The sequence below is a fragment of the Paramisgurnus dabryanus genome, chromosome 17, assembly GCF_030506205.2.
Source record: "Paramisgurnus dabryanus chromosome 17, PD_genome_1.1, whole genome shotgun sequence".
Taxonomy (NCBI): Eukaryota; Metazoa; Chordata; class Actinopteri; order Cypriniformes; family Cobitidae; genus Paramisgurnus; species Paramisgurnus dabryanus.
Genome location: NC_133353.1, coordinates 6,973,624 through 7,001,200, shown reverse-complemented (window position 1 = coordinate 7,001,200; position 27,577 = coordinate 6,973,624). Strand labels below are relative to the sequence as shown.

The 27,577-nt window shown below is 37.1% G+C and overlaps 2 protein-coding genes and 1 long non-coding RNA gene across 5 annotated transcripts; 2 read left to right on the top strand and 1 right to left on the bottom strand.

Annotated features, from left to right (window-relative positions):
* The first annotated feature begins 237 nt into the window (after positions 1-237).
* On the top strand, positions 238-6,847 carry LOC135735367 (uncharacterized). Of its 3 annotated transcripts, none has more exons than XR_012335289.1 (6): positions 238-1,769; positions 2,199-2,241; positions 2,869-2,993; positions 4,712-4,830; positions 4,896-4,994; positions 5,346-6,847. It is a non-coding gene; the product is annotated as an uncharacterized lncRNA (long non-coding RNA). The 3 variants fall into 3 exon arrangements; XR_010527527.2 differs by having other exon boundaries at positions 239-1,769; positions 5,801-6,847; XR_010527529.2 differs by lacking the exon at positions 2,869-2,993 and having other exon boundaries at positions 244-1,769; positions 4,765-4,830.
* A 202-nt stretch (positions 6,848-7,049) lies between these two features.
* psmc1a (proteasome 26S subunit, ATPase 1a) lies at positions 7,050-11,227 on the top strand. Its single transcript, XM_065253834.1, has 11 exons — positions 7,050-7,151; positions 7,881-7,934; positions 8,110-8,206; positions 8,295-8,419; positions 8,623-8,808; positions 8,959-9,087; positions 9,385-9,481; positions 9,920-10,109; positions 10,284-10,435; positions 10,680-10,834; positions 10,978-11,227. The coding sequence occupies exons 1-11, from the start codon at positions 7,149-7,151 to the stop codon at positions 11,110-11,112; spliced, it is 1,323 nt and encodes a 440-aa protein (XP_065109906.1). The 5' UTR covers positions 7,050-7,148; the 3' UTR covers positions 11,113-11,227.
* A 1,800-nt stretch (positions 11,228-13,027) lies between these two features.
* Positions 13,028-26,536, bottom strand: zranb1b (zinc finger, RAN-binding domain containing 1b). Its single transcript, XM_065253832.2, has 10 exons — positions 26,143-26,536; positions 23,262-24,211; positions 22,100-22,287; positions 21,473-21,626; positions 21,197-21,268; positions 19,436-19,634; positions 19,161-19,281; positions 18,246-18,375; positions 14,954-15,183; positions 13,028-14,162 (listed from the first exon to the last, which is right to left on the bottom strand). Exons 2-10 carry the CDS (start codon positions 24,100-24,102, stop codon positions 13,944-13,946), a joined length of 2,154 nt encoding a protein of 717 aa, XP_065109904.1. The 5' UTR covers positions 24,103-24,211; positions 26,143-26,536; the 3' UTR covers positions 13,028-13,943.
* Between the last annotated feature and the right edge of the window lie 1,041 nt (positions 26,537-27,577).

Sequence of the window (27,577 nt, the reverse complement as noted above, 5' to 3'; positions counted from 1 at the left end):
AGGTTGGTCAAGCTGGTCTCCCAGGCTGGTCTCCCAGCCTGGCATGCTGGTCAAGCTGATCTCCCAGCCTGGCCAGACAGGTCAAGCTGGTCTCCCAGCCTGGCCAGGCTGGTCAAGCTGATCTCCCAGCCTGGCCAGACTGGTCAAGCTGGTCTCCCAGGCTGGTCAAGCTGGTCTCCCAGGCTGGTCAAGCTGGTCTCCCAGCCTGGCCAGGCTGGTCAAGCTGGTCTTCTAGCCTGGCCAGCTTAAACCAGCTAAGACAAGCCAGCCTGACCACCAAGCAGGCATGACCAACCTTCAACGTTGACATTGATACAATGTTGAAACAACGGTGAATGGTAAACGGTTGCAAAAGGTTAATACAATGCTTAAAAATCAACGTTGAAATTTGGTTGAAATAATGTCAGTACGGTGAATGGTAAATGGTTGTTTTATGACATTTTAATTTGTGAATCCTTTAGATAAAAATGTAAAAACTCATTTTATGAAAATACTTATATTTTTAAAATTTAACAAAAGTAATTGATCAAGTTAAAAATATATTAGACACATGCAAATAAATCATCTTTGTATCTTTATTTTTCCCTTTCAAAACAAGTGCCTTTTTGGTAAAAAATGTTTTAGGTTGCTCATATTATATAAAGTTTAAGAAGCTACAAATATTTTATGTATTACATTGATTTTAACACTGGTGGGGCATGTGATTTCCATATGATGAATTCAGGAGATGGATTAGGCTATTTTTGTAAGCATTATTATGGTTGTTTTATTTTTAGTATATTTTCATCACAATGTCTAAAATATAACGTTTCAAATATAAATTTTAAGAATACCATTAATAATGTAATAACATCCAACCTTTTCTCTGCTTTCTTTACTGTGCCACAGACAGCTCCCTCAGCCTTTTGTAAGCAAAACATGCCCATGCGGTGTGGGCAGGGCAGGGCAAACTCACACCACATCCCAAATGGGCCCCACACACTGACTTTGCCCTTTTGAGCCCAGTGGGGGTTTTTAGTGGGCATGCCCACAGAAAACCCACACATGCCCCATATTTTTTTTAGCTAGCCCCCATTAGTTTGCCATTAATCATAGTAGGGCCTAATACTTTTTTTAAAATATTTTAATTATTAAAATAAGTATTATTGTTAAATTATTAAAATAATTATCATTGGTTGTTATTATCTTAGCAGATAATTTTTTTATGTTTATTGTTGTTGTTAAATCAAAAACCAGTTACTACACTTTTATTATAATAAAAACATTTCTTTTATTTTTTTATAAAGCTCTGTCCATTTAGAACAAAATGTGCATGCATGTTTATGAAATAATTGAACCCACCCCCGGATGAAGATCTAAAAAGCTATGTTTTAAAAGCACAATATTTCTGTTTATTTTAATAGAAGACATATTTATTGTTAAACAAGTTCTAATTTTCAGTTCCGTCTGGACGTGGGACATCTTTTTTACTATCTTTATTGTTTTTTTAACATTTTGTCTTTTGTTATGTGTTATTAGCTATGGTTATTAGTCATGTTCGACTTCATGATGCGCTGCGAGAACCGACATCATACGTTGATGACGTCAATGTATCGCGAGAGCGAGTCAAGAATTACACTCTCGCGGTACATTGACGTTATCAACCTGTCAGCGCAGCAAGAAGTCGAACACACGTATTTGCGGGCGCGCGCCTCCGTCCTCGTGAGTTCAAAGTGGATTTTAACCGTTTACCTCAGACGACAGTTTTCATTTCTATGGCAAATTCTAAGGTAAGTTTTTATTAATTCCTGGTTAAGTCATTAAAATAAGTTCACAGTTATGTTTGTTTTGTTTTTAGTAACAGTTAATTCGATATGACTCAAATATTCTGAACTTTAATGTTGAATGTTGATGCAGTGGTTTGACTGTGCTCGTGACGCATCTGAGCTAATGTAGTGCAGATCTTTTATTTGCCTTTAACGTTACCTTCTATAAAAATGTGTTATCCTCGTTCTTCAAATTTATTTGACATTGTTTAGTTAATTATAACGCAAGTTATTTAAATGTAGAGTTTGACGCATAAATGTAAGATTATTTAACTAACAGTACGGGCACAGTTTACAGTAACGTTAGCCTGTTAAAACTGTTAAGAATTTAAACAGAAGCCATCAATTCTGGATTAATAACTATTGTATATTTATGTTCACTTTTCTTTACAGGTCATTTTCTTGTTGTGTTTTGATGTTTTCCATTGGCTGAAGAGTAAGTATTACTTTGTGTTTATATTTGCATCCAAAACACAAGTGCTCAAAAAGTGCATATCTGGTTTATCATTGTCATTAGGAAAATATAAGAAAATAATTTAGGATACAATGGTTATTGTTCAGCACAGCAATTCATTTCTTTTGTATGTCACTATTCCTTCTACAGTATGTAGGCTTACATATTTCAAACCCTTTGTTTTCAATAGACAGAGACAAAAGTTAATTCATAGTTCAGAGTGGATGTTGACATAAGTTTTAGAGAGGCTTCATATTGACATATAAAATTGGTCTTTGTGGTGGTGTACATAACAGCATTATTTTCTATCTTTATGTATTATGGTTTTAATCATAATTTTTTAAATGATGGCTATGTCCATGAGCTACCACCCACCATTGTAACGCACCACCAAGCTAGCATGTTGTAATAGAAATCAATCATTTACAATTTATTTTTGAAGCATCTCCCCTACAACATTACAATGCATTTAGTATTTGTTTTGTATTCAGGTCAAATTCTACTAATCATAATAACTAAGATACAGTGTTTTGTATTTCACAATTTATATTTTCTTTTGAAAAGGGGCCATTATTTGTTTTTTATTTTATTATGTGTTTTATATTGTAGGCAGATTACCATGCAATTTGAAGAAGTGTGATAAAATACACAGAGGTGAAGTCATGTGTCTTTCCAGATGCCCAATCTGTACCACTCAAAAATTAATGAAGTGACAGTGTACCATGACAAAAAATGTAAACATTCTTTATTTCTTTCAAAGTTGTACTTGGGCCACAGTTTTTTGTATTTCTAACCAAAACATTACATTTATGATTGTATTCTAATGAAATACGTTTTTCTTTTTCTGAACTTTATCAAACGCAATGATAGCTTATGCCTGGCTCACACCACAGGATAATCGGGACGAATTTACCCCGATTTTCCGCTCCCGAGAATCCGAGGGAAAATCGGGCAATGGACCTTGATCGGCTCCGAAGTTCGGCCCAGATTATCCTGTAATGTGAGACGTTTAAAAGTCTAAACTTACACCTTCCGATATGCTCTCAAGCAATTCGGGGCCGCCCCGATCTTATCAAACATGTTTGATATTTAGGATTTTAAATCCGGAAAATTACGTCACTACTTTCACAACAATCATTGAGAGACGGAGATGATTGACAGCTTTCGGGACCGCGAAACAAGCTGCAGTACGGGTAGCAGCGCAGCCGGAGAAACAGTTTGTGAAAGTCAAGTCTTTAATTCTAATTTCATTCCGCCACAACTGCAGCTCGTCGGGCAGACAGACTATTTAAAATATCGAAATTAATTGCTTGCTTGATTCACGTTGTTCACTCTTTTATAAACATTATCTAAAACATCTTAAAAACAACAGAACATGATGATGGTCAGTCACATCAAGCACCTGCAGCTATTCTGTGTATAGAGGAAATTTAATAAAATAAATAGGCATACACGAAATATGTTGCGCTTAAATAATTAGCATATTAACAAAACGAATTTAAAATGATATGACAATTTTCAGTTTTTTTTTTGTGACGTGCTCCACAAACGCACAGAAACTGATTGAACACCGCTCACTTGAGAATCTGATGCGCCTCATATCCACACTTACAACGTTTCACATTAAATTACATATTTGTTCAAAACCATTGATAATTTACTGAATTTAACACTTGACACTACACAAGAATAGAATAGAAACTTTACTGTCATTATAAAAAATATAATGAAATTTGTTTATAAGCTCTCAAAGACCAGCAGCCTCAGAAGAATAAACAACAAAAATAGAATTTACATAGTATATAGCTACAAAATAATATCACTGCAGAGTAGTATATATACAGTGGAATTAAATAATGCAAACAACAGTGCAAAATCAAGTTTAGCATCAGTCATTTAGCAGCAACGCGTATAAACCTACAATAATATTCCTGTTTGGAAGAAACAGGAAAACAGAGCATTAATAGAAATAGCCTAGTAACTCCTAAATGTGCAAAAAATAGTGATATATAGGCTGGCCAATTATATTTAAAAATGTTTTTAAATGTATTTAAATTTAAATAAATCTTGCATGAGGATTAGACTTGAGTTGGTGCTAGATTGTGCACACATATGCATTCAAACACTGCCTGCATAACACATCCTTAAAACACATCATGATCGTTGCCATAAACAAGAGCTGAGGAGGAGAAATCGCCTATAGGTTTCAAATAGAAAGCTGCTAGCAAATGTAAATATTTAAAAAGAAATCATAATAAATGTGTCATAATCTTCATTCCTTTATATACTCTTCTCCTGAGGTGACGTGAAGTGCTTGCTCTGGCAAGATAATCTTAATAATATCCTGTAGTGTGTGATGCACTGGGATTTTTAAATCCTGTAGTGTGAGCATGTTTAAGATTTGAGAGAAGAATATCTGACAAGATTATCTTTATGTGTGTGCTGCAACCAGATTTCATAATCTGCCAGGATTTTAAAAATCCTGTAGTGTGAGCCAGGCATAAGATGAGCCTGAAGAGGAGATTTGGGAAGATGCTGTTTATAAGTCTTTGCTTTGCCAGATCACCTGTGGTAAGTTTGTAAAACATATATTAAAAATAGGACCAGACCATCATCTAATCAAATTTTTTGATCAGGTCGAGATGTCTGCTAACAAGATGCCTTGTTGGTCTGGGCGAGTTTGAAGTCTCTCACAGACAGTCCAGAAGGTCTGGAGTCCATCTTAGCTTTTATTGGTAAGGGACTGCACAAAAGGCTGTTTGACCCACACGTAAAGCAACCAGTCAATGTTTGCTCTGTTCAGCATCTCTTTGGGGGGGGGGGGGGGGTTAAAGTTGATATGACCTAAGTATTCCGACCCTTTACTCAGTACTTAGTTGAAGCACCTTTTGAAGTAGCAGTTACAGCCTCCAGTCTTTTTGGGTATGACACAGCAATCTTTGCAACTCCTGGATTTATTTTTAACCAAAGCGATCAGAAACACCATTCACTTCTATAGTATTCTTTTATCCTACTATGGAAGTCAATGGTGCTTCCGGTCAGTTTGGTTACAGACATTCCTCAAAATATCTTCATGTGTTCATCAGAACCCATCAGCAACCATCAAGAGAAATTGGAGGCAGCTGAGCTAAATTGCAGATATTGATGCAAATGATCTGTATAATGTAAATATAATATTTATTTTTTCATACATTTGCAGAAGTTTCTAAAATTCAGTTTTTACTTTGTCATGGGGTATGTATTGTAGATTTATGAGGAAAATATCTAAACAATTACAGTATCATGCAACCACCTTAAAATTTAAATGTGAAAGGGGTCTACCCTGAATACTTTCTGAATGCACTGTAGGTGATCTTGATTGAAGATTATTGTCACCGTAAACACAACAGCTTTCTTCCTTCATCAGATGGCTATGCTATGTTTCTAGACAGACCATTAAAGAACACACACACACCCTGATGTGCAATAACAAGATTTTTTTTATACATGGGCTAAAAATGCATCATTTTTGAAAATGAAATAACTTTTGTTTTCTCTTTAGATGCTTTCATCGGGTTTTAAGTACAGTATGAGCCAGAATGGAAGGGTGTTGGTGGCCATAAGAAGACTGTGAGCTAAACCTACAACAAAATTCATATTTGCAGTTTTCCTATATATTTTTTTCTATTCAGATGAATAAAATGACTTTTAAATATTATTTTGTTTTCATATTTTATGTTTTTATTCTGTATTTGGAATATTCAACTTCCGCACTACTAACTGGAAACCTAACTGTTTGAAAGAATTTGTTTTTATCTATAAAAGATCAATTTTAACAGCTGCTTTCATGTTTATTTAGAAAGGGTAGGCACATGCCATCGTTCACATTCAAACTTTACCTACTTTAGGTGTTTAGTTTTATGGATGGGGTTGTACTGTAGGTAATGAGCAGCAAGTTGCATTCTTGTAATAATTATACTAAAAACATGATATGTACAGCAAATCATTTGGTGCGTATTGAAATTTAAAGTGAAAATCTATATTTAGTGTTAAAAAGTGCGTTAAAACTGCTTTGCGATATCAACCTTGATTCACCTATGTTGAAAGTGTGACGTTGAAACAACATTGAAATGTTGTGAAATCAACATTGAAACAACGTGAAGTCAACTTTGATTCACTTTGCAAAACCAAAAGGTAATTCAACGTTGATGCAACTTTGGTCCCTGAAGTTGATTCAACGTTGAAATGCCGGCTGAGAAGCTAAGACCAACCTAAACCAGCTAAAACCAGCCTGGCCAGCCAAGACCAGCCTGGCCAGCTAAGACCAGCTAAAACCAGCCTGGCCAGCTAAGACCAGCCTGACCAGTTTAAACCAGCCTGGCCATCTTAAACCAGCCTGACCAGCTAAAACCAGCCTGACCAGCTAAAACCAGCTAAGACCAGCCTAAACCAGCCTGGCCAGCTTAAACCAGCTAAAACCAGCCTGACCAGCTAAAACCAGCCTGACCAGCTAAGACCAGCCATCCTGACCAGCTAAGACCAGCCTGACCAGCTAAAACCAGCCTGACCAGCTAAAAATTGTCGCCAAACCCCCTCTTAAACCAGCATGATACACCAGCTATGACCAGGCTGGGAGACCAGCTAAAACCAGCTTGACCAGCTTAAGCTGGTTTTAGCTGTTTTTTTCAGCAGGGTATACTTGTTGTAAGGCAATTGTGTGTCGAAAATATATTCATTTATTGTGGCAAGCAATTTTAAGATATCAGTTCCCAAATTCAAATAGATAAGACTACAGATTTCTTTACAGTAGGGTTTCATTTGTGTTTGATCCTCCCCAGCAGGCGGCGCTGCAGCTCTAATGCAACAGTAGAAATAAATCAGGCGAAGAAGAAGAAAGGCCTCAAACGACAATGGTGAGCCAGCATATTTCAATGTTTTTCTTTGTTTTGATCGTTTTTAATGTTTTGTCTTTATACAAATGTATTTTATTATGGAATTAATGCTATTATTTTTATGACACTAAAAATGTAAAGCATTTTGGCGCAGTTTAAGTGTTTGATAATATTATTGAACGTACGCTTTCAGTGTTCGATTGTAGACCACCATGTTTATTAATAATGCCATAAATACTATTAATATCGTGTTTAACTTAATGACACACAGATATTACTCCCAACTAGACAGTTAATTTCAACAACATGTTAAAACAATATAATTGCATGCCCCTTCTAGGCATGATTTTATCGTAGTGAATATGTATGTTTGTTCGCAGATTGACAAACCGATTTGTACACCTATTGTTTTTCTACAAATGTCATGGTAGTAACAATGGTTCCTGTAGTGAGACAACTATACATTTTATGGTTATTTTTAATTTTACAACAAATAACCGAGGCCAATGTAGCAAAACTATAATCAGCTTTTGTAAGACTAATGGCAACAAAGATGCCGTCATTGGTCATGGAGAAAAATAGTTTTTGTTAATTATCACAAAGTACTTTGTCAGCCATTGCAATGACTCGTATGTGATCAGACAGTTTTGCTATGAATGTCTCTTAAATTCAGTGAACGTGGAAGTGTTGATGATGTAAGTGTCGTTTTCAGATTAACATCACGTCACGTTTATTGTATTTCTTTCACAGGGACAAAGTCAGAGTGGAGGTCAAGGACCCGGTGGAGGAAAGAAAGATGACAAGGTGGGTATTAAAAATAAAATAAGTATAGCTTTGTAAAGGTTCATCCAGGTCAGAATATTATGAATGCACTTGCAACTAAATATGGCTACTGTCGTCAAGAAATGAGTAGTATTGTCATGATGACTGCATTTCTTATTATAGTCTGTCAACAAAATACTGTAATATTTTATTTTAGGATAAGAAAAAGAAATACGAACCCCCGATTCCTACCAGAGTTGGGAAAAAGAAGAAGAAGGTTAAGGGGCCTGATGCTGCCAGCAAACTCCCACTGGGTAAAATGAACTTGAAAACATGACAAGATGTTTGTTGCGGTTACATGTAAAGTAAATCTTCGATTATATGTCATATATCTTTTCTCAGTCACGCCACACACACAATGCAGACTGAAACTCCTTAAACAGGACAGAATTAAAGACTATCTGTTGATGGAGGAAGAGTTCGTCAGGAACCAGGAACAGATGAAACCTCTGGAGGAGAAACAAGAGGTGAAGAAAAAAAGACTCTTTCTCTTTAAGTCCTTGTGAAAAAATGAAACCATATTGCTAATTGAAATGATATGCATTTTATACATAAGACTGTGTTTTCTTTCACCTAAATATTTGAAATAATTTTACATAACACATAGGTAGTAGTGTGAATATATCATCTCCTCAAACTCAAGTTTCTGGCATCATGTTTAACTTTCTAGGAGGAGAGATCTAAAGTCGATGACCTCAGAGGAACACCAATGTCTGTGGGAACTCTGGAGGAGATTATCGATGATAATCACGCCATTGTGTCGACCTCAGTGGGCTCTGAACACTACGTCAGTATTCTTTCATTTGTTGACAAGGATCTTCTGGAGCCGGGCTGTTCGGTGCTACTGAACCACAAGGTTAGTAAGTCTTCACTCTTAATGGAGATTAAATTGACACTTGGAGATGTTTAGCAGTTAAATATAGCTGCCGAATGACTCGGTTCCTTATAAGACAACGCAGCTTTGCCATTGGTGACAGACAAGTTGACAGAAAGATGTTGATTTCAGGTTCATGCAGTGATCGGAGTGCTGATGGATGACACGGATCCGCTGGTGACCGTGATGAAAGTAGAAAAAGCCCCGCAGGAGACGTACGCAGACATCGGAGGACTGGACAACCAGATTCAGGAGATCAAGGTGAAAAACTGTCACCAAGAAGAAAGGATTATCAGTTTCAATGCATCCATGTACTAACATTGTTTAAATTAAAAGACTTAACATTATATATAATGAAACAATAAAAGACATACTGTTTATTTAAATGACATCAAACAGCATTCACGATGCATTTAACTTCTGTAATTTGTCAAATTTAAATGGAATTGAATATTTAGTACTGAGTCAGTCTTGCTACATATTTCAATTTTATTTATTTATTCTTGGGTTTATTTTTATTTGATTCAGCTGTTTTGAAAATGACTCTCTCTCTTATAGGAGTCTGTGGAACTTCCCCTGACACATCCAGAATATTATGAAGAAATGGGAATAAAGCCCCCAAAAGGAGTGATTCTCTACGGCCCACCTGGGACAGGTCAGTCTGAGGGGTAACAAAATCACGGCTGCATGGAGGCAGCTCCAAGAAACGCATTCGGACAGCCTTCATAGGCCACGTAATGGAATTCTGTGTTTAAAATATAAACAGAGTTTGCCTTAAGATGGCTAATCACACATTTAAAAACCGCAATAATAATTTATCGTTAGAAATGCAATTATAATGTGTGTCTTTATTTTCACTCAATTTGTGATCCAGCCACTTTCTTGGCCGCCATTTTATTTTGTTCAAAATCAACCAATCACATTTCCCACGCGCACACACGCATAGAATTGTGGAACAAGACCATGGAGGTATCTCAGGAGTCAGGACGTAAACCAAACATTGGATTGGGATGCAGCCCACATCCATATATGATTTTCTACAGTTTTCTTTAGCGTATGCTCTGTACTAATGTTACTTATTCTTGGTGTGCAGGTAAGACCCTTCTGGCGAAGGCGGTGGCTAACCAGACGTCCGCCACCTTCCTAAGGGTTGTGGGCTCTGAGCTTATTCAGAAGTATTTGGGTGATGGTCCCAAACTGGTGCGAGAACTCTTCAGAGTGGCTGAGGAACACGCTCCATCCATCGTCTTCATAGATGAGATCGATGCCATAGGGACAAAGAGGTACGTTTAAACATTTGAAAGTTAGAAAGTAAACGCATTTGCAGTGCAACATAAGTCGCTGCATTGATATTAAATAGAAAATCATAGTAGGGCTTTAAACGTGGCTCATCCAATCAAAAAGTGGAGGTGGTGTAGACGGGTAAGATGTTGTATGATTCTGTTCTCGCCCTTCAGGTATGAATCTAATTCAGGTGGAGAGCGAGAGATCCAGAGAACTATGTTGGAGCTGCTGAACCAGTTGGATGGATTTGACTCTCGTGGAGACGTCAAAGTAGTCATGGCGACTAACAGAATAGAGACCCTCGATCCAGCTCTCATTAGACCGGGTAAATGAATACACTTACCATGTTTATTTTTTATGCTAATAAAAAAAGAAGACATTTTTCCTGATGTCATAATTATTTTGCACTTGCAGTACATTGCAAATGTGCATTTTATTTTGTATTTTATATATAATAAAAAAAAATAAGTTAAAGTGCATTCAATTGTAAGTATAGTAAGATTGAACATCTTACAATATATAAAAGCATTGAGCTTGTAGACTAAAGTATGCTGTATGTAAATTCGCAGGTAGAATTGATCGTAAGATCGAGTTCCCGCTGCCAGACGAAAAGACAAAGCGCAGAATTTTCCAGATCCATACCAGCAGGATGACGGTGGCTGCTGATGTGACCTTGGATGACCTCATCCTAGCAAAAGAGGACTTGTCTGGAGCTGACATTAAGGTTAAGATTTTTAGATCTGTATTAGAAAATACACCTTGCCCACTTCATTATATAAAGTCATGCATCCTGTTTTATTCAGTCCTTTGGCTAAAACTCATTTTAGTTTATGTCTAATGTATTTATTTGTTGAATGCTCTTTTCAGGCTATTTGTACAGAAGCAGGTCTGATGGCTCTGAGGGAACGCCGAATGAAAGTTACAAATGAAGACTTTAAAAAGTCTAAAGAGAACGTTCTGTACAAGAAGCAGGAGGGGACGCCAGAAGGCCTTTACCTTTAACCTGTCACAAGTCAAATTCTCCTCTTACATTATAACTTTTGTTTATACAAACACTTCCTTCGGATGTATTTGGTTCATTTATGCTTGATACCAATTAAATATTTCCTAAATCTTTGATGGGTTCATCAATGATTCAGACTCATGTTTATTGCTTATCTGAATAGATCTCATGAAACGGTCACATTTGAACTCACAGGGTTCCCACGGGTCCTTGAAAGTTTGTGAATCTGGGGGGGGATTCAATGCCCTGGGAACTTTTTAAAGATATACATACATAGATACAGGTCATGGAAAGTGCTTGAATCTATTTTATGCAATCCATATTATTCCCTGTGTAGTGTAGGATAATATCATAAAAATTCTAGACTTTCTAAGCACACGTGCTAAACCGTTCGCTTTAAATGCTTATATCTTCTGTATGTGAATGTTGATTTATACCAAAATGCTTTTTTGCATAGTTGTGTTTAACACATGAAAACGTCTCGGGTTACGTATGTAACTGTTGTTCCCTGAGAAGGGAACGAGACGCTGCGTCTCCCTTGCCATACTTCCTGCGTCCCTGTAACGCCGTCTTTGGCAATATTTCAGATAGCGATATACTTCCTGGCTCCCGCGTCACCCTGTCTTTGTCGTTAAGCCTCATCATTGGTTGAATTTGATATACACATTCAGACGCACTTACCCCTGGAGGCGTCCCCAAAGTGTCACCGCAGTGAGTTCCCTTGAAAGGGAACTGTAACAATGTATCTTAAAAGGTAACACGATATAGGCTTGCTCTCACTGGAAATGTGTCCCCACATTTAGTCCTTGAATTGGAGGATATTCGACCTGGAAAGTCCTTGAATTTGAAGTTAACTAAGGTGTGGGAACCCATAGGAAAAGTTGATATTTTTCCCATTATGACATCATTTATAGGGCACATATTATGCCATTTTACTATATAGGTAAAGTCTCAACAAACACATTTTAGCTAAAATGAACCAGTCAGTCAGTGGCTGTGGGAGGGCTTTGTTAGAGTGACATCACATTAACAAGAGAATCAAAACCGCATCTCTGATGAGAATGCTTTGGTTTAATGGGGATTTTTTTATTGCATGGTTAACACTTTTATATCCAAACACCTTGTAAAAGTGGATTTTGCATAATTTATGCCCTTTAAATGATAAACAACAAAAGCTACCATAATACATGTGTAGCTTTTCATTGAATTACAACATTGAGAATGAGATTTTCTCATTAATGTGGATAATTTCTTAATTGTCATAAAAATCTGAACATTCGTAGAAATATAAAAAAATTTTAATGTCCAAATTAAATTTTATTAATTTTTCATCTTTTGATTTTAAAGTGACATGAGCTAGACATGTTCCTGGCACTTTTAAGATTTCACGTTTGGATTGTGTAACATTTACCTTTGTGTATATGTCGTCATTTCAACACAAATAGTATATCTGTGTGTTCGACTTTATGCAGCGCCGCTGATGACGTCAAAGTACCGCGAGAGCGAGTCGATATTGGACTACTCTGTATGGTTTCTCGAAACGCTCTCGCGGTAGTTTGACGTCTTCCGCAAGTCGAACAAGCCTATGTAATAATGATTAAAAAAACTACACGAAGCAAAGTAATAACTTTGTCACTGTTTTATCGTTAAGTTAAAAAAGCGTATAATTCACATAGTCCTAGATGATAAGCATGTGTGGTTTATCATTTAGAAAATCACACTTTTTTAGTTTTTTTTAAAGTTTTATAGTTGGACATTCAAAACCATAGGGTCACCAAGTTTGGTCTCCATCTTATAAATCAAATATATGCCATAGTGTAGTGACGACTGTCACATAATGTAAAATAAATTAAAACAAAGATGAGTATGTGAGGGTCTGAATTTGGACACGAATACAAGATGAGATGCAATGAGTCATGGAAAGAACAAACCCAGTTAACTGGTTATATTAGCAATGCAAACACACTCAACAGATCTCTTTCAGTATTCATTTTGGTCTACATCAAGTCTTTAAAAGGGATGACGTTGTACACAGAAGTTCAGAAACGTAGTGGACAAACCTGCACTGAGAACCTGTGGACATTTGAAACGGACCACAAAAAAAGAGCTGAAATAATGTTACTTCGCGAAAAGCGCCCTCAGAAATGGGACAAGACGTAAATATGAGTGAAAAATCATTCATTTCTATGACTCACAAACTATTATTCAGATAAATACAGAAAAGTTAGAAATTGAAATCATTGTCCACTAGATTTCTCCTCCATATCCAGGTGAAAACAAACAACCAAGCTTTATTTAAACAGAAAACACGACAGTCGTATTTTGAGTGCGATTAGTTGCGTGAATGCATGTTTTCAAACGTGTAGTGAATTATGTTTCAGTATCTCAGTCTAACGCTACACAAACAGAAGTAGACACTTGAGTCAGTTCCTTTACAAACAGAACCAGTTTTAAAAAGGGTGCTTAAATTGCTGCAATTTACCTATTTAAATATATTCTCTCAAAATCGCACACTTGCGTCAGTTCTCAGTCCTTTTCTTTCTTACGTCACTACAAGCATCGCAACAGCAAATAAAAAAAAAAAAAAAACGAAACGCAAACATAAAGCAAAGAACGTACTTCGTAAAGACAAATACAATCATGATTGCATTCCTTTATTTTCAACAAACCCAAATTATTTGCTGTATTAAGGACCAAAACCAAAAGGAAACCTTGGGTCTGTATTTTTTTTAGGCGGGGTTTACACGCGTGTGCGTTTGTGTGTTTATATGTGAAGGAAAACAATTGGGCCGTGTTGTAGTGTCAAGTGAACTTCGTCGTGGGGTCTTCTTCACTCATCTTCGTCTTCCTCTTCCTCCTCCCCATCAGAAAGAGTGGGACAGGCGGCAAGTTGCCGATAACCGTCCAGCCATTTCTCCACCATTTGAGTGACAAGCGGGTGGTTCCGCCTCCTCGAGCTCTTCTGCATCGCGACCAAAACCCCGCCCTCCGTCACGCAACAGTCCATCCACTGCCTCAACATCCGCTCCTGTTGTTCCTCCGTACCCATCTGATAGACGCACACAAAAGCCATTAAAAAAGCAATCCGATGAAATCACAAAGACCTTAAAGGAAAACACCACATTTTTTTTTATATTTTACTATGTTCTTACCTCAACTTAGAAAAAATAATACATAAGTTACCTCTCTTTTTTCATTGCGTGCGCTTAATCTTTGTACAGCGCATCTTGAATGTGTTAGCATTTAGCCTAGTCCCATTCATTCCTTAGGATCCAAACAGGAATGAATTTAGAAGCCACAAAACATGTCCATATTTTCAAGTACACGAGTAAGTATGGTGGCACAAAATAAAACGTGTCGATTTTGTTACGCGGATAAAAAATGTGAACTATATTGTATTGCGCCATACAATATAGTTCTCATTTTTATCTGCTTAAAAAAAAAATCGCCACATTTTATTTTGTGCCACCATACTTACTTGTGTAACTACTTATGTAACAGTCTTTAAATCGGGAAAACGTGAAAGTGTTTGGTTCTTCTAAATTCATCCCTGATTGGATCCTAAGGAATTAATGGGGCTAGGCTAAATGCTAACAGATTCACAACACGCTGTAAAAAGATTAAGTGCATGGATTGAACAAATATAGGTATGTATTCATTTGTCTAAGTTGAGGTAAGAACATAGTAAAATATTAAAAAAAACTGTGGTGTTTTCCTTTAAATAGTGCTCCATTAATTTAGCAAAAATCTAAAGCAAAATTACATCAATCCCAGAATGCACTGCTACCAGCTCGTAAAAAACATTATCTCAATGAAACCGTGCTTTTGTGTTTCTCTCACCTCTTGTGCTGACAGAAAGTGGATGTGCAACAGCTTTCGCTCACTGTCGACCAATGGCAGGAACGTAACGGTGACATCATCATCTGTGTTCAGGTTGGCGCCCGCGCCTCGATTATCATAGCCATCGTTCTCCATAGCAACCAGGGCAGAAAAATGACCACGTGTGTAACCGAGGGCGATGGGGCTTTTCCAGCAGAAGCTTGGCTCCCACAGCAGAGGCAGGTATACACCTAAAATCATGGTAAGGATAAAAACAAAAGCTCTCTAAATCTCTGATGTCTGTGTTACAGTAGATCTTAAAGGATTAGACCATTTTCTTAAAATAAAAATCCAGATAATTTACTCACCACCATGTCATTTAAAATGTTGATGTCTTTCTTTGTTCAGTCGGGAAGAAATGATGTTTTTTGAGGAAAGCATTCCATGATTTTTCTCATTTTAATGGACTTTAATGGACCCCAACACATAACAGTTTTAATGCACTTTAAAATTGCAATTTCAAGGACTCCAAACGATCCCAAACGTCTTATCTAGCGAAACAATTGTCATTTTTGGCAAGTAAAAAAAATGCACTTTTAAACCACAACTTCGCGTCTTCCTCCGATCATATCACGCGCCAGCTCGACCTCACGTAATACGTCATCACGTCAAGGAGGTCACGGATGACGTATGCGAAACTACTCCCCAGTGTTTACAAGTGTGGAGAAAGAGGACCTCGGACGTTGTTCTATGTTGAATGATACTAATTAATGTCTTTGTGTCAGTTTATTGTTTAAAATGGCCTGCAAATGTGCGTTTCATATATGTAACACGTGACCTTTCCACGTCATTACGCAATTACGTGAGGTCACGCTGGCACATCACAGGACCGGAGATAGATGAGAAGTTGTGGTTTAAAAGTGCATATTTTTTATTATTTCACTTGATAAGACCTTTATGCCTCGTTTGGGATCGTTTAGAGTCCTTTGAAACTGCAATTTTAAACTGCATTAAAACTGTTGCGTTTTGGGGTCCATTAAAATGAGAAAAATCCTGGAATGTTTTCCCCAAAAACATGTATTTCGTCTCGACTGAACAAAGAAAGACATCAACATTTTGGATGACATGGTGGTGAGTAAATTATCTGGATTTTTGAAAGAAAATGAACTAATCCTTAAACTGATATCACAGAGATTACACCTCTCTTGGTAAAACAATTGCAAATGCTTTTACACCAATTATCATCACAAATACAGAAAAAAAGAAAATGTGTGGTGTTATACAAGTTTACTATGGAAACCACCAAGAGAAACGGTTACTATAGTTACAGTGGGGTATAATGTTAGTAGTAACTACCGTAATCAAGAAAAGAAACAAAATGACAGAACGATTCTGAAGTCTTTTTAGACTGTTTGAGGATCTCATAGTAATTCATTACAAACGTACAGTCCTAATAATAATAATTGTGACTGTTATGGTATTTAAGTGGAAACCATGGGACCTTTTTGTAAGGGTGCACAGTCGCATTATCTGAACAAAACATGAGTGATTTTATAATTGCAGGTAGATTTGGTGTTTCAAGTGATTGAAGTGATGGACCTACAAGCAAAAAAAGATATAGTATTACTGTAAAACGTTCTTGTGTAGCTAAAAATCATGATTTCCTGTTAAATTAATAAGTAGTATGGTTGAATTGGTCTGTGTCATTTCTGTTACTGTCAACTCTGTTACCAAGGTAGAGTAACAGTGTTGACAGTATGTGACAGAAGTGGCATTCATACACAGAGAAACACACACTAGCTGCGTTTTCATTACCCTTCAAATTTGCTCAAATTTACATGCGAATTGAAAATTCGGTCAATGCAAACACGTCAATTTTGCCAAACCTGGGATGAGGTGGTTTTTTCAAGCAATTCAGAAAAGGTGTAATTCGCAAAACTAAAATTAAACCGTTTGTTTGCATTTTCAGGTCCGAAACACGTAACCATTACTAAAATCATTATTGCCTCAAAATGCACACCAGTATTGTTTTTCTGTAAGTTATGCTTGAAAAAACTACATAAAATGTCATAAGGCCTAGTCCTGGATGATTCTAAACCCTGTCTGGGAAACCCCTTTGTATGTACTAAAACCTCCCAGAAACACCCAAGAGGATTTCCTTTCCAATATTGTTTGGATAACACTCATACATCTCCTTTAATTTAAAATAATCTACTATTACATCCAAGAAACACCTCATACGTTGCCTCTCCCAAGTATAAGGGTCTTTTCTTGGCATTAATGTTTGGATAACACTCCAACGTCTCCTTCAATTGAAATAATGCCTAGGAATTGAATGACTTGTCGCAAGAGGAAAAACTTTTAGTCGCATATCATCGATTAGTGTAAATGCCGTCATTTCACAAGTGTTTTTTGATTGACATTTAGAAAATAGCGCATAAGTTTTGCGCAAATCTGTAATGGAAACACACAGGGTTCCAACACTTAAGTTAACTTCAAATTCAAGGACTTTCCAGGTTCAATACCCTCAAATTTAAGGACTAAATGTGGGGAAATATTTCAAGTGAGAGCAAGGTTACATCGTGTTATGTTTTAAGATACATTGTTACAGTTCCCTTTCGCGGGAACACTTTGGGAAGCCTCCAAGGGTAAGTGCATCTGAATTTGTATATCAAATTTAACCAATAGTGAAGCTTAAAGACAGGGTGATGCGGGAGCCAGGAAGTATATCGCTATCTGAAATATTACCAAAGGCGGCGTTACAGGGACGCATGAAGTATGGCAAGGGAGACGCAGCGTCTCGTTCCCTTCTCAGGGAACAACAGTTACATACGTAACCCGAGACGTTTTCATGTGTCAAACACAACTATGCAAAAAAGCATTTTGGTATGAATCAACATTCGCATACAGAAGATATAAGCATTTAAAGCCAACAGTTTAGCACGTGTGCTTAAAAAGTCTAGAATTGTATGATATTATCCTACACTACACAGGGAATAATATGGATTTTTTTCCAGAAAACGTCTTGCATAAAATAGATTCAAGCACTTTCAATGACCTGTATCTATGTATGAATATTTTCAAAAACTTCCCAGGGCCTTGAATCATGACTTTTAGCTATATAAGAGACAGAAATTATTAAATATTATATTGTAATGGCCTGTAAAATCTTGTGATCCATGACAATGAGTACCAAATTCTTAAAACAATAATATAACCATTTGAAAAAGCAGAAAAAATCTTGACTTTGAACACCAAAGGTACATGCAATTATATAATTACCCATAAAGTACAGCCTAGCAGAACAGCTTACCTTGAAATCGAGTGTATCCCAGAGTCTCTCCTCTGAAGCTCTTGTAATATTTTACACCGTACACAATGATGGGTCTGCGCAGAATGTGTGCCAACACAAACACGTGCGTCTGCTCTAAACTCGCTCCCGGCTCCAGGCACAAAACATGAAGAGGATATATGAATGTTACAGTAACATATCTGCACTCATTGTTCTGTATAACACAGGCTTATTTTATTACAAAATCACAATGATTTAATTTGCCATTTGCAATTTAGAGCCAGACCGGGCATAATTTTGCTAAACTGATGCCTTAATAGCTCATTGCTTATTGGCTAACATAAGGTATCCAATACCTTTTGCAGCCTGGTGACTTCAGTGGAAAGGGAAAATGGTTTCAAATGATAAGTCAATTGTTACTTTTTGATTATATATACACACAGTATGTGATCCCTACATAAAATCATCCGAAATAATGTAAAGAACATTCTGTGAAAAACCATTACAATATAAACCGTCCATTTTCAATTCCTAGCCCAAGTGTTGTATGAAAAGCTTAATGGAAAACAAACTCATTGTATTTGGGTGGGCTGTCTTTCTGTATGAGTCAGTGATCTCTGTAGGTGGTGACATATTTATTTATTACATGGAAAAGCTGTTTATCCAAATGCATCAGCAGCTGTACATTTAGGTAAACAGGTATACTGTGGTGTAATATAATGATGGCTAATGGTCGCTTCAACCCCTTCAGATATGACTAACGCTTTGACCGCCTTATCACTTTAATTAAATTTTACTTTAACACCAAATTTATGTCAAATCATTCAATAAAATCATTCTGCTAAAATATGCACCCGACATCAACAACAACAAAACATAAATAATGAGTAGCTGTGTGTGTGCAGTGATGCCAAAACTAGATGATTAGTTATATACCTGACTTGCTAATGACAGTATAAATGCCCAGTCTTCCTGCCACTGTTCCTCCCTCAGGGAGAAATGTAAACCGAAGCTCTGGGAATACCAGGATTCCCACTCTTTCCAGCGTGTGTAAAACCTGGAATGCAAAGCACAAATGATATCTGTAATATCAACAATGACTATTGTTAAATCATTCTGGCACAATTCAATCTACTTCTGACTGATTTGAATCTTTGGTAGATAAAAACATTATAAAGGTTGGAAATTGCGGACTTTTTTTTCCGTCTTACCAGTGAGAGCAGTCATGTAAACTATCGTTGAGGCTTTTTCTCAGGACCGAGTCTTTGTCATAAATTCCCCATGTGGCCTGTAAAACAGAATCCAGAAGACAATCTCCAGCGGTTCTGTTCCACAGAGCGTACAGGCGGCTATCCAGACGTGTGCCCAGCTCCAAAGACCAGTTTATGATGGGAGACTCCTCCTCGAGCTCTGCGGAAAACAAACCAGATTCCTAAAGCTGCTCTTTGCACATTCAATTATACATTTAACAGCTGTCCTTTAGGGATACAACTGAAATAGAACAGCTAAGGCATATTCTTGATCAGGGATTTAAAAACTTTTTTGACCTCCATTGACCTAAATTATTTACTAGAAATACCCTGTGATTTTAAATAGCACATTTGTACATTTATTTATCATCTATTTGAAAGTTTTAATTGTTAGTACATTACATAATTATTGTTATTATTACATGTTACTGGACTTTCATTCTTTTATTATATAAAACAAATCTGTTCATTTTGCATGAGTTCTGCAAAATGGCACCATTGTGGTGTTGCGTAATAGTCACATGACATGCTGTTTAAACAAATAAAATATTTTTTATTAGTATGTGTTTTATTTATATTGTTGTTACAATGTTATATTTACTTTTAAAATGATTTATTTAAAGGGAACCTTTCACAAGACTTTATAAAGATAAATCTTTGGTGTCCCCACTAAGTGAAGTTTTAGCTCAAAATATCATATTTTATTATAACATGTTACAATTGCCACTTTGTAGGCGTGAGCAAAAATGTGCCGTTTTGGGTGTGTCCTTTAAAATGCAAATGAGCTGATCTCTGCCCTAAATGGCAGTGCGGTGGTTGGATAGTGCAGAATAAGGGGCGGTATTATCCCCTTCTGACATCACAAGGGGAGCCAAATTTCAATGAGCTATTTTTTCACATGCTTGCAGAGAATGGTTACCAAAACTAAGTTACTGGGTTGATCTTTTACATATTTTCTAGGTTGATACAAGCACTGGGGACCCAATTATAGCACTTAAACATGGAAAAAGTCTGATTTTCATGATATGTCCCTTTTAAACTTTATGATTTAACTGTAATTGTTTATTTTTTATTAACTACGAACCCCCTCTAGGACAGCAGGGAAAACTATGCTAAATCAAAAAGTGAAATGCATAATCATCTAATCGTGCATAATAGGGATGGGACGATTACCGGTTTCACGATTAACCACGATAAAATGTCCTGATGGGCGTGCACATGCAACAAAGTTTTTTTGCACAAGAAGGCATTTAAGGGATAATGTATTGTATTAATTCACAGTAAATTCACTAGATAGATTTATTTATTTATTTACCACAGAAATAATATCAGGGACATGAAATATTAAATTGTGATTTTCAAAATTAAAACTTGTTCAAATGTTTTTAGTGTGTGTATCAGTTCCTTTTGAACATTTCCATCTCATTTGAACAAAACCATGACCGTGATAACTTTGGTCACTATAATAAGATATGAAATTTTCCCATCCCTAGTGCATAACCAAAATACAAAAAAATAGGCTTTATATAGTTTTAATGTTAAACCCTGTGCACCCAGTTGATGTATCTGCTTTTGCCAAGTGTCAACATTTTTTGATTATATCTAGTTCATAGAAATTAAATACATATCAATATTCGATTTTAAAAACATATTAGCTTATTTTTGTAAAGCTAACATTTCTGTTACTTGGCAACAATTTTCAGAAAAACTTGTTCTGGTTACCTTTCTGCACATCTCGATCCAAGATCTCATCAAACAATTTTTCTTGTACATTTGGGGGAAGGTCTTCAATATCTTAAAAGAATCAAATGTAACACATTAAAAATTGTGCATTGACAACCTTGTTGTTATTTACAATCCTTTTGCTTTGAAAACAAGAATACACAGAGAACACCCAGACACAATCTCATGACCGAACCCCACGTGTTATGCAACAGGAAGCACCTGACCATCATGTGGCAACAAGGAATCTTTTCCTAAACAAGAATAAATGAGAACCTGCTGGTAATGTGAAGGTGACGAGATCAGTGAAGAAGTAACAGGGGAATTCTCCTTTACGTCTGTGAAGAGCTGCGGCCACCTCCCTGCGGATCTGTTCTGTTAATTCGGGACACACAAGTGCCGGTATACACTTAGCTGTCTGCTGAGATACCTTAGGAATGAAGGAAATACATCTACATTAAATACAGTGAGCAAGAACTTTGTTAAATGAACTGAATCAATATCAGATCGTGATTCTTTCTATTGTTTTGTATAAAAAACGTATTACATTGTGATCACTTAATTTTTTCATGCAATTTCAATTGAACTCAAGTATTTGAGCGTGTGTGTTGCATTCATGCACACTGATAATAAAACAAATAGGGTTAAACAGGCTTCAAGTTGATTGAGAAGCGTCGGCCAAATGCATAAATATATATAATAAGTTGTACTTGCTATCAGAAAATATTCATGGGAAAAATGTAACTAAAAATAATGATTCTTGTGAAAATATTATTACAGCATTTTGCGGATAAACATTTGATTTTACATCAATGATTGGTTACCTTTACCACAGTAAAATCATTGTAACATTGCTTTGATTTGCTATTTTATTAAGTCTCCCATCGTAAGATCAATTCTGACCTCTGTGAGCAGCACTGCTAGCATGTCCTGTCTTTGGAAGCGGATGGCGAGGTGCACCAGCGTGAAACCAGCGTCAAACGCAGACGGGCGGTTCAGAATCCGTACCTCGTCTGCGGTCAGCTGACGTGCAATGTCACCACCTGATGTCTTGAACGCCTCCACCGCAGCCAGATCCCCCTCCACTACACCTAATAAAGTAGGTATTACATTTTAACGGACCAATGCATACAAATACACTGAAGCGTCAGGCACTCACAAAAAAAACCACTCTACAGTTTTTCACAATGCTTTGATACCGCAATATGCACTTCAGATTTAATCCTCATCATGAGTCACAGATAATTTCCCAAAAGACAGATGCGACTTCAAGCAGAAAGCTAAAAGGAAAACTCCCTACTGAGAGCGAGCCCACGAGAGCAAATCTGTCAAGATTTGCATGTGGCAATCAAACCATACATATGCAAACTGTCTTCTGAAAGAAATGTGTGATACTAAATGATATCCAACGAATTGGATATAACCAGAAATACTGTGTAGTGTAAGGCCTCATAAAAATTAATCGCAACTGATCGTTTGCAGAATAAAGTTTTTGTTTATAATAAAATAATAAATGTGTGTGTATTGTGTATAATAATTATGTATATATAAATACAAACGCATGTATATATTTAAGAGATGTGTAAATACATTTTTATATTTATATATAAATATGAATACTTAGTATATACATATATTTTTTCTTAAAACTTTACATGCATTTGTGTGCATTTATATAGAAATAATTATTATACACATATGTGAACAAACATGTTTATTCAGCAAACGATTAGTTGTGATTAATTGTTATACAGACCCTGTGTAAGTTATGGAAACTGTACAGATTGCACGTGACCTCAAAAAAACATTTCCTAAGCATCACATTTAATCATGTATGAATGTAATTTTAATGTAAACTTTATGATTATAAAAAAGGAGATAAGGCACAAAAAATAATGGTATGTTTGTAAAACGTTTGCTGCAGTTAATATGGTGAACTTGACCTGTATTTACTCTGCTTGGATGACTGTTTAAAGAATCATTTGGTTGCAAATGCCACTTTTGGATGTTGGTTACATAATAAAATGACATTGATTGATAGATTTGAAATGGGTTTATTTCTTACCAGCGCACGCGTTTAGAAAGAGCCAGTCGCTCCTGCGCATCCGGTTTCTGATCTGTTTGAGCTTTTTGAAGTCCGCCTCCTGCTCATTATCGCTGCCCATCGCTCCAGACGCCAGCTCGATCTTCACCTCCGCCTGCCCTTTACACATAGGAGGAGAGAGTTTTCTCTGCCTGCCCCGAATACCCCCGCTCACAACCCCACCCCCCGATGTCCTTACGTTATCCCTCTCCTGCTCATTTACTGAGGACTGGGACGTGGCGCTCTCCGCCTCCGAGTCATGCTGGGGCGTCTCGGGCACACTGTTGGGTTTCGGGTGGTCGCAAACCACACACCTGAGGCTCTTTGGCCAGTTCTCATAGGTGCAGGCCGAGCACTGCCACCGTTGTGCATGCATGTTCAACCGATTCCGGTCATTATACTTCTCGCAAGGGTCGGAGGTCACCGGGGAAGGCCTTGAGCCCGATGTTTGGGGGGTCTCTGACGGGCTAAGGGGCCTCTGATGTGACCCCTGCTGCCTGTGACTGAGGCATTGCGTGCAGCGGATAGCCAGGGGCCAGTTCAGGTAGGTGCACATGTGGCATGACCATTTGCTGCTGGTCTCGGGCAGCTCGTCTGCGATCCGTACCCGAGGCCGGGCGCTGGAGTCTGGGCAGATGAGTAGGGAGGAGCTGCCCTGCGTGGTGCACAGCTGCGGATCCAGGCTGGAGCTGCTCTTGAAGGGTTCTTCTGTGATGATGGGCGCGTTGTGTCTTTGGGCCCGACACATTGTGCATTTGATGGCGGACGGCCAGTTCTCGTAAGTGCAGTACTCACAGCTCCACTTCAAGCCAAAATCTGTCATCCTCGCTCGCGCCGGTCACCACAGCTGATCTCCCCCCTCCCTCCCACCCACCTGTTCTCTGTTCTTCACCTGTGTACACCTGCTCAGGGTCACAGCACTCCAGTTTCTCCTGCAAAAATGACAAACATGAAAAGTAAATCATCGTGTTTAACTGGCATGTTTAATGAAAACAATGTATTATTTTTTTTAATCAATTCTCATCTTTATAATTTAATGCTTAGTGTAATTAATTATTGCAGATTATATTCCCAGCATGTCATTCTGAGCAATCCATTTCTTAAAATGTGGTATGTCCTTGCATTTGTTTTAATGACTTTGCACAAAGAGATCGTCAATGTTATAACATATTAGTTTACATTTGAATGCAAAAACATTTCCTCCATTCTGGGTCTTATATTTTGTTTGTACAATACCTTACTTTCTCGTTTAAATCAGCAATCACACAAATTTAAATGCGACAACAGACTTTTGGATTTCATTGTAGGCTTAATACAAAATAAACAAAAGTGCAACTTTATTTTTTACTTGTACTATGGTACAGCCATAGTATTCCCTGAAGTGCTATGTAAATATTATGGTATTTCATTATGCTAATAACATAGTCTCATGTTATATATCATGTAAAGTATATTACACCACCAGCGTATTACAATTCAGCAAGTACTTTTTGTAAAGTAAATAACTATTACAAATATAATCTAGTTCTGTTGCCATGAACTACTAAAAGCAAATTAAAATGCAGATCACTAAAAGGATGGAAAAACATAATAGCTTTGTTAGCCATAGCAGTTGATAGGCAACAGGTAATGATGTGTGAAAATACTTTGTGCTTCAGCTGGTACATCCACATCCGTTTATATTATCTACATTCTCCGCATTTCTCTGTGTTTATAAACCAACAGTCGATTCATTCTGTCTTTTTATTCTCACATCTGAATGACCGTAATCTTTCCATTTGCTGGAATAATAAAAAAGGGCACAATGCATTTACTCTGAAAGGCTTGAGGCCGGAAAGTTGCTCAGGACTCTGGATTATTCCTGACAACAACTTAAACAGGTGGACATGAATCCAGTTCACTGGGGTAAACGGTCACATCCTTTAACCTACATTTTACCCTCATTAGTAACTAGACTATTTTTGGTTTTTAACATTCATTTCAAAATGCAGGCCTACATATTTCTTACAAATATGTACTGTGCACATGCACCATTGTATTGCCACAGTAAATTTTAATGTGACTTTACAGGAAGAACGTAAACACAATGGCATTTGAATTGGGCAACAATGTTATTTATATTTATGTGACATGATGCCACCACAGTAATGTGTTTATTATGTCACATTAAATATAGAGTGAATGGTAAACACTTTTTTGACATTAAAATGAGCATTAGAATTCACACTAGTGTTTATGTCTGTAATCCAGGCCAGAATCTGACAGATGGCTGTATTTCAAAACAAATTCTCGACATCACAGTGGGTTAAATGCTTGTTGAAGTTTGAAAAACAAGTTCTTGTTACACCGACAGGAAACTATAACATAACGGTGAAAGGGGTTTTCTATAACGGGCGGCAGTTTTCCTTTGAACACGCGCATGGAATGTGAGAAGCATTTCCGCTGCTACAAATGTATCAAGTTCAAATGTACCAAATACAAAACTCGTCATTAATGGTCTGTAAACACTCTCGGCTCCTTTCGGAATTCCACACAAAGGTGTCGATTTTACCCGAATTAAAACAACACCATAAAAAAGCTTCAGCGTTTGTGTATGTACTGTAAATAAACACACAAGGCCACCTAACGCATACATTACGCTCTCCCGTGACATTTCACGGCAATAACAGATCGTGTTTGAAAACAAACCATTAAAAAATAAACAAAAACATTTTACAACATGCATTACTTGAATTTTGACATACGAGACGCAACAACTAAAACAAAATCGACGTCGCATTAACCTGCCCTGTTGCATATCCAAACGTTACAGTGATTTCCCCCCCACACACACATATATATATAAATATCACAAGGCCCTTACCTGTCTTTGCACTCCACACTTCAGTTTGTAAACACTGTTCACGAGTTTGCCCTTCTGCAAACGTATCTCTTTCCTTCCGAACGTCTGTCCTGCCGAAACCCAATCCTATCGGGTCCAAATCCAGCTCAGCACAGACAATCTACCGCGACAGCAGAGCGATTGTGCGGCGGAACACCCATGTCATTTCGCCACCCTTCCTCTAAAAGACCAAACGCCACCGCGATTTTCGCATCAACGCGGGAATTTAGACGATTTTAGACACCGAAATACCCATTTCCATTGGCGATTTGGTTAGCTCTAATGGCGGCGGTACATGAGCTGAGGTAAACCAAAATAAACCTACTCCGGAGATACTGGTAGGAGGGCTATCACCTGGATCAGCGGGCACATATGATTGGCTCTCCCTCCGTAAACATCGCGGAAACCAATGAGAGTGCGTTTCTTTCGTTAAAGGGCTCCGCGGCGCACTTCCTTCATAAGCGATGACAATCAGGAAACCGCGGCGCTCTGTCCGCCATCTTGGCTCAAAGAACAACCGCGCAGAGTCGGCGCCGTTCGCTCGGGATCAGAGTCAAAATGGCGTGTGTTTCACATTTTAGGCTCCGCTGCCGAGGCCGAGAGAATGATGTCATCGTTTGTGAAAGATCTACCGCAGCATCATCTGCAGTGACATATAGGGAGTTATTCAAAGAAAACAAACAGAATATGTGACTTCAGGGTATTGGACTGTACGGCATGCAGCTTTTTGTTTAAAACAATAAATGAAGGACAGCAATAGAAGGGCCCAGTGTGTATGGGGTTAGCAGAACTGTTATTTATTTATTAATATTTAACAGATAAGATTAATTGAAGGATTTACAAGTTTAAATCAATTTTCACGAGGCAACAATTTTAATAAAAATAAATAAATAAATAAATAAACAAAAAGCGTAATTTCTCACTATTAGTATAGTCTGTCTCATGGTGTGTTGGGTGTAACTAAATAAATAATTAGTTACTGTAATTTAATTACTTTTTCCTTAAAAAAGTAAAGTAAGGGATTACTTTTATTTTTTCACTAATTTAATCACAGTTACTTTTGATGTAATTAAACTAAATACTTTGTATGAACTGTAGAACAATTAAATATAATACAATACTGAATTTAACATAAAAATCTAAAGTATAACGTGGAAATGCATGCTTTTTATGTATCCTTCTCACATTAAATACTTTAGCAAGTTAATACGAATAATGGTAACACTTTCCAATTCTCACTATTAACCGGGTGGTTATTAACATTAATATTACTGAGATATTAGCTGTTTATTAGTACATATTAATGCCTGATTCTGCAAAACCTTATTCAACAACATCCTTAATCCATCCCCATTTCATACCAATACTTAAACTTAACTATTTTACTAAGTATTAATAAGCAGTAATTATAAGTATA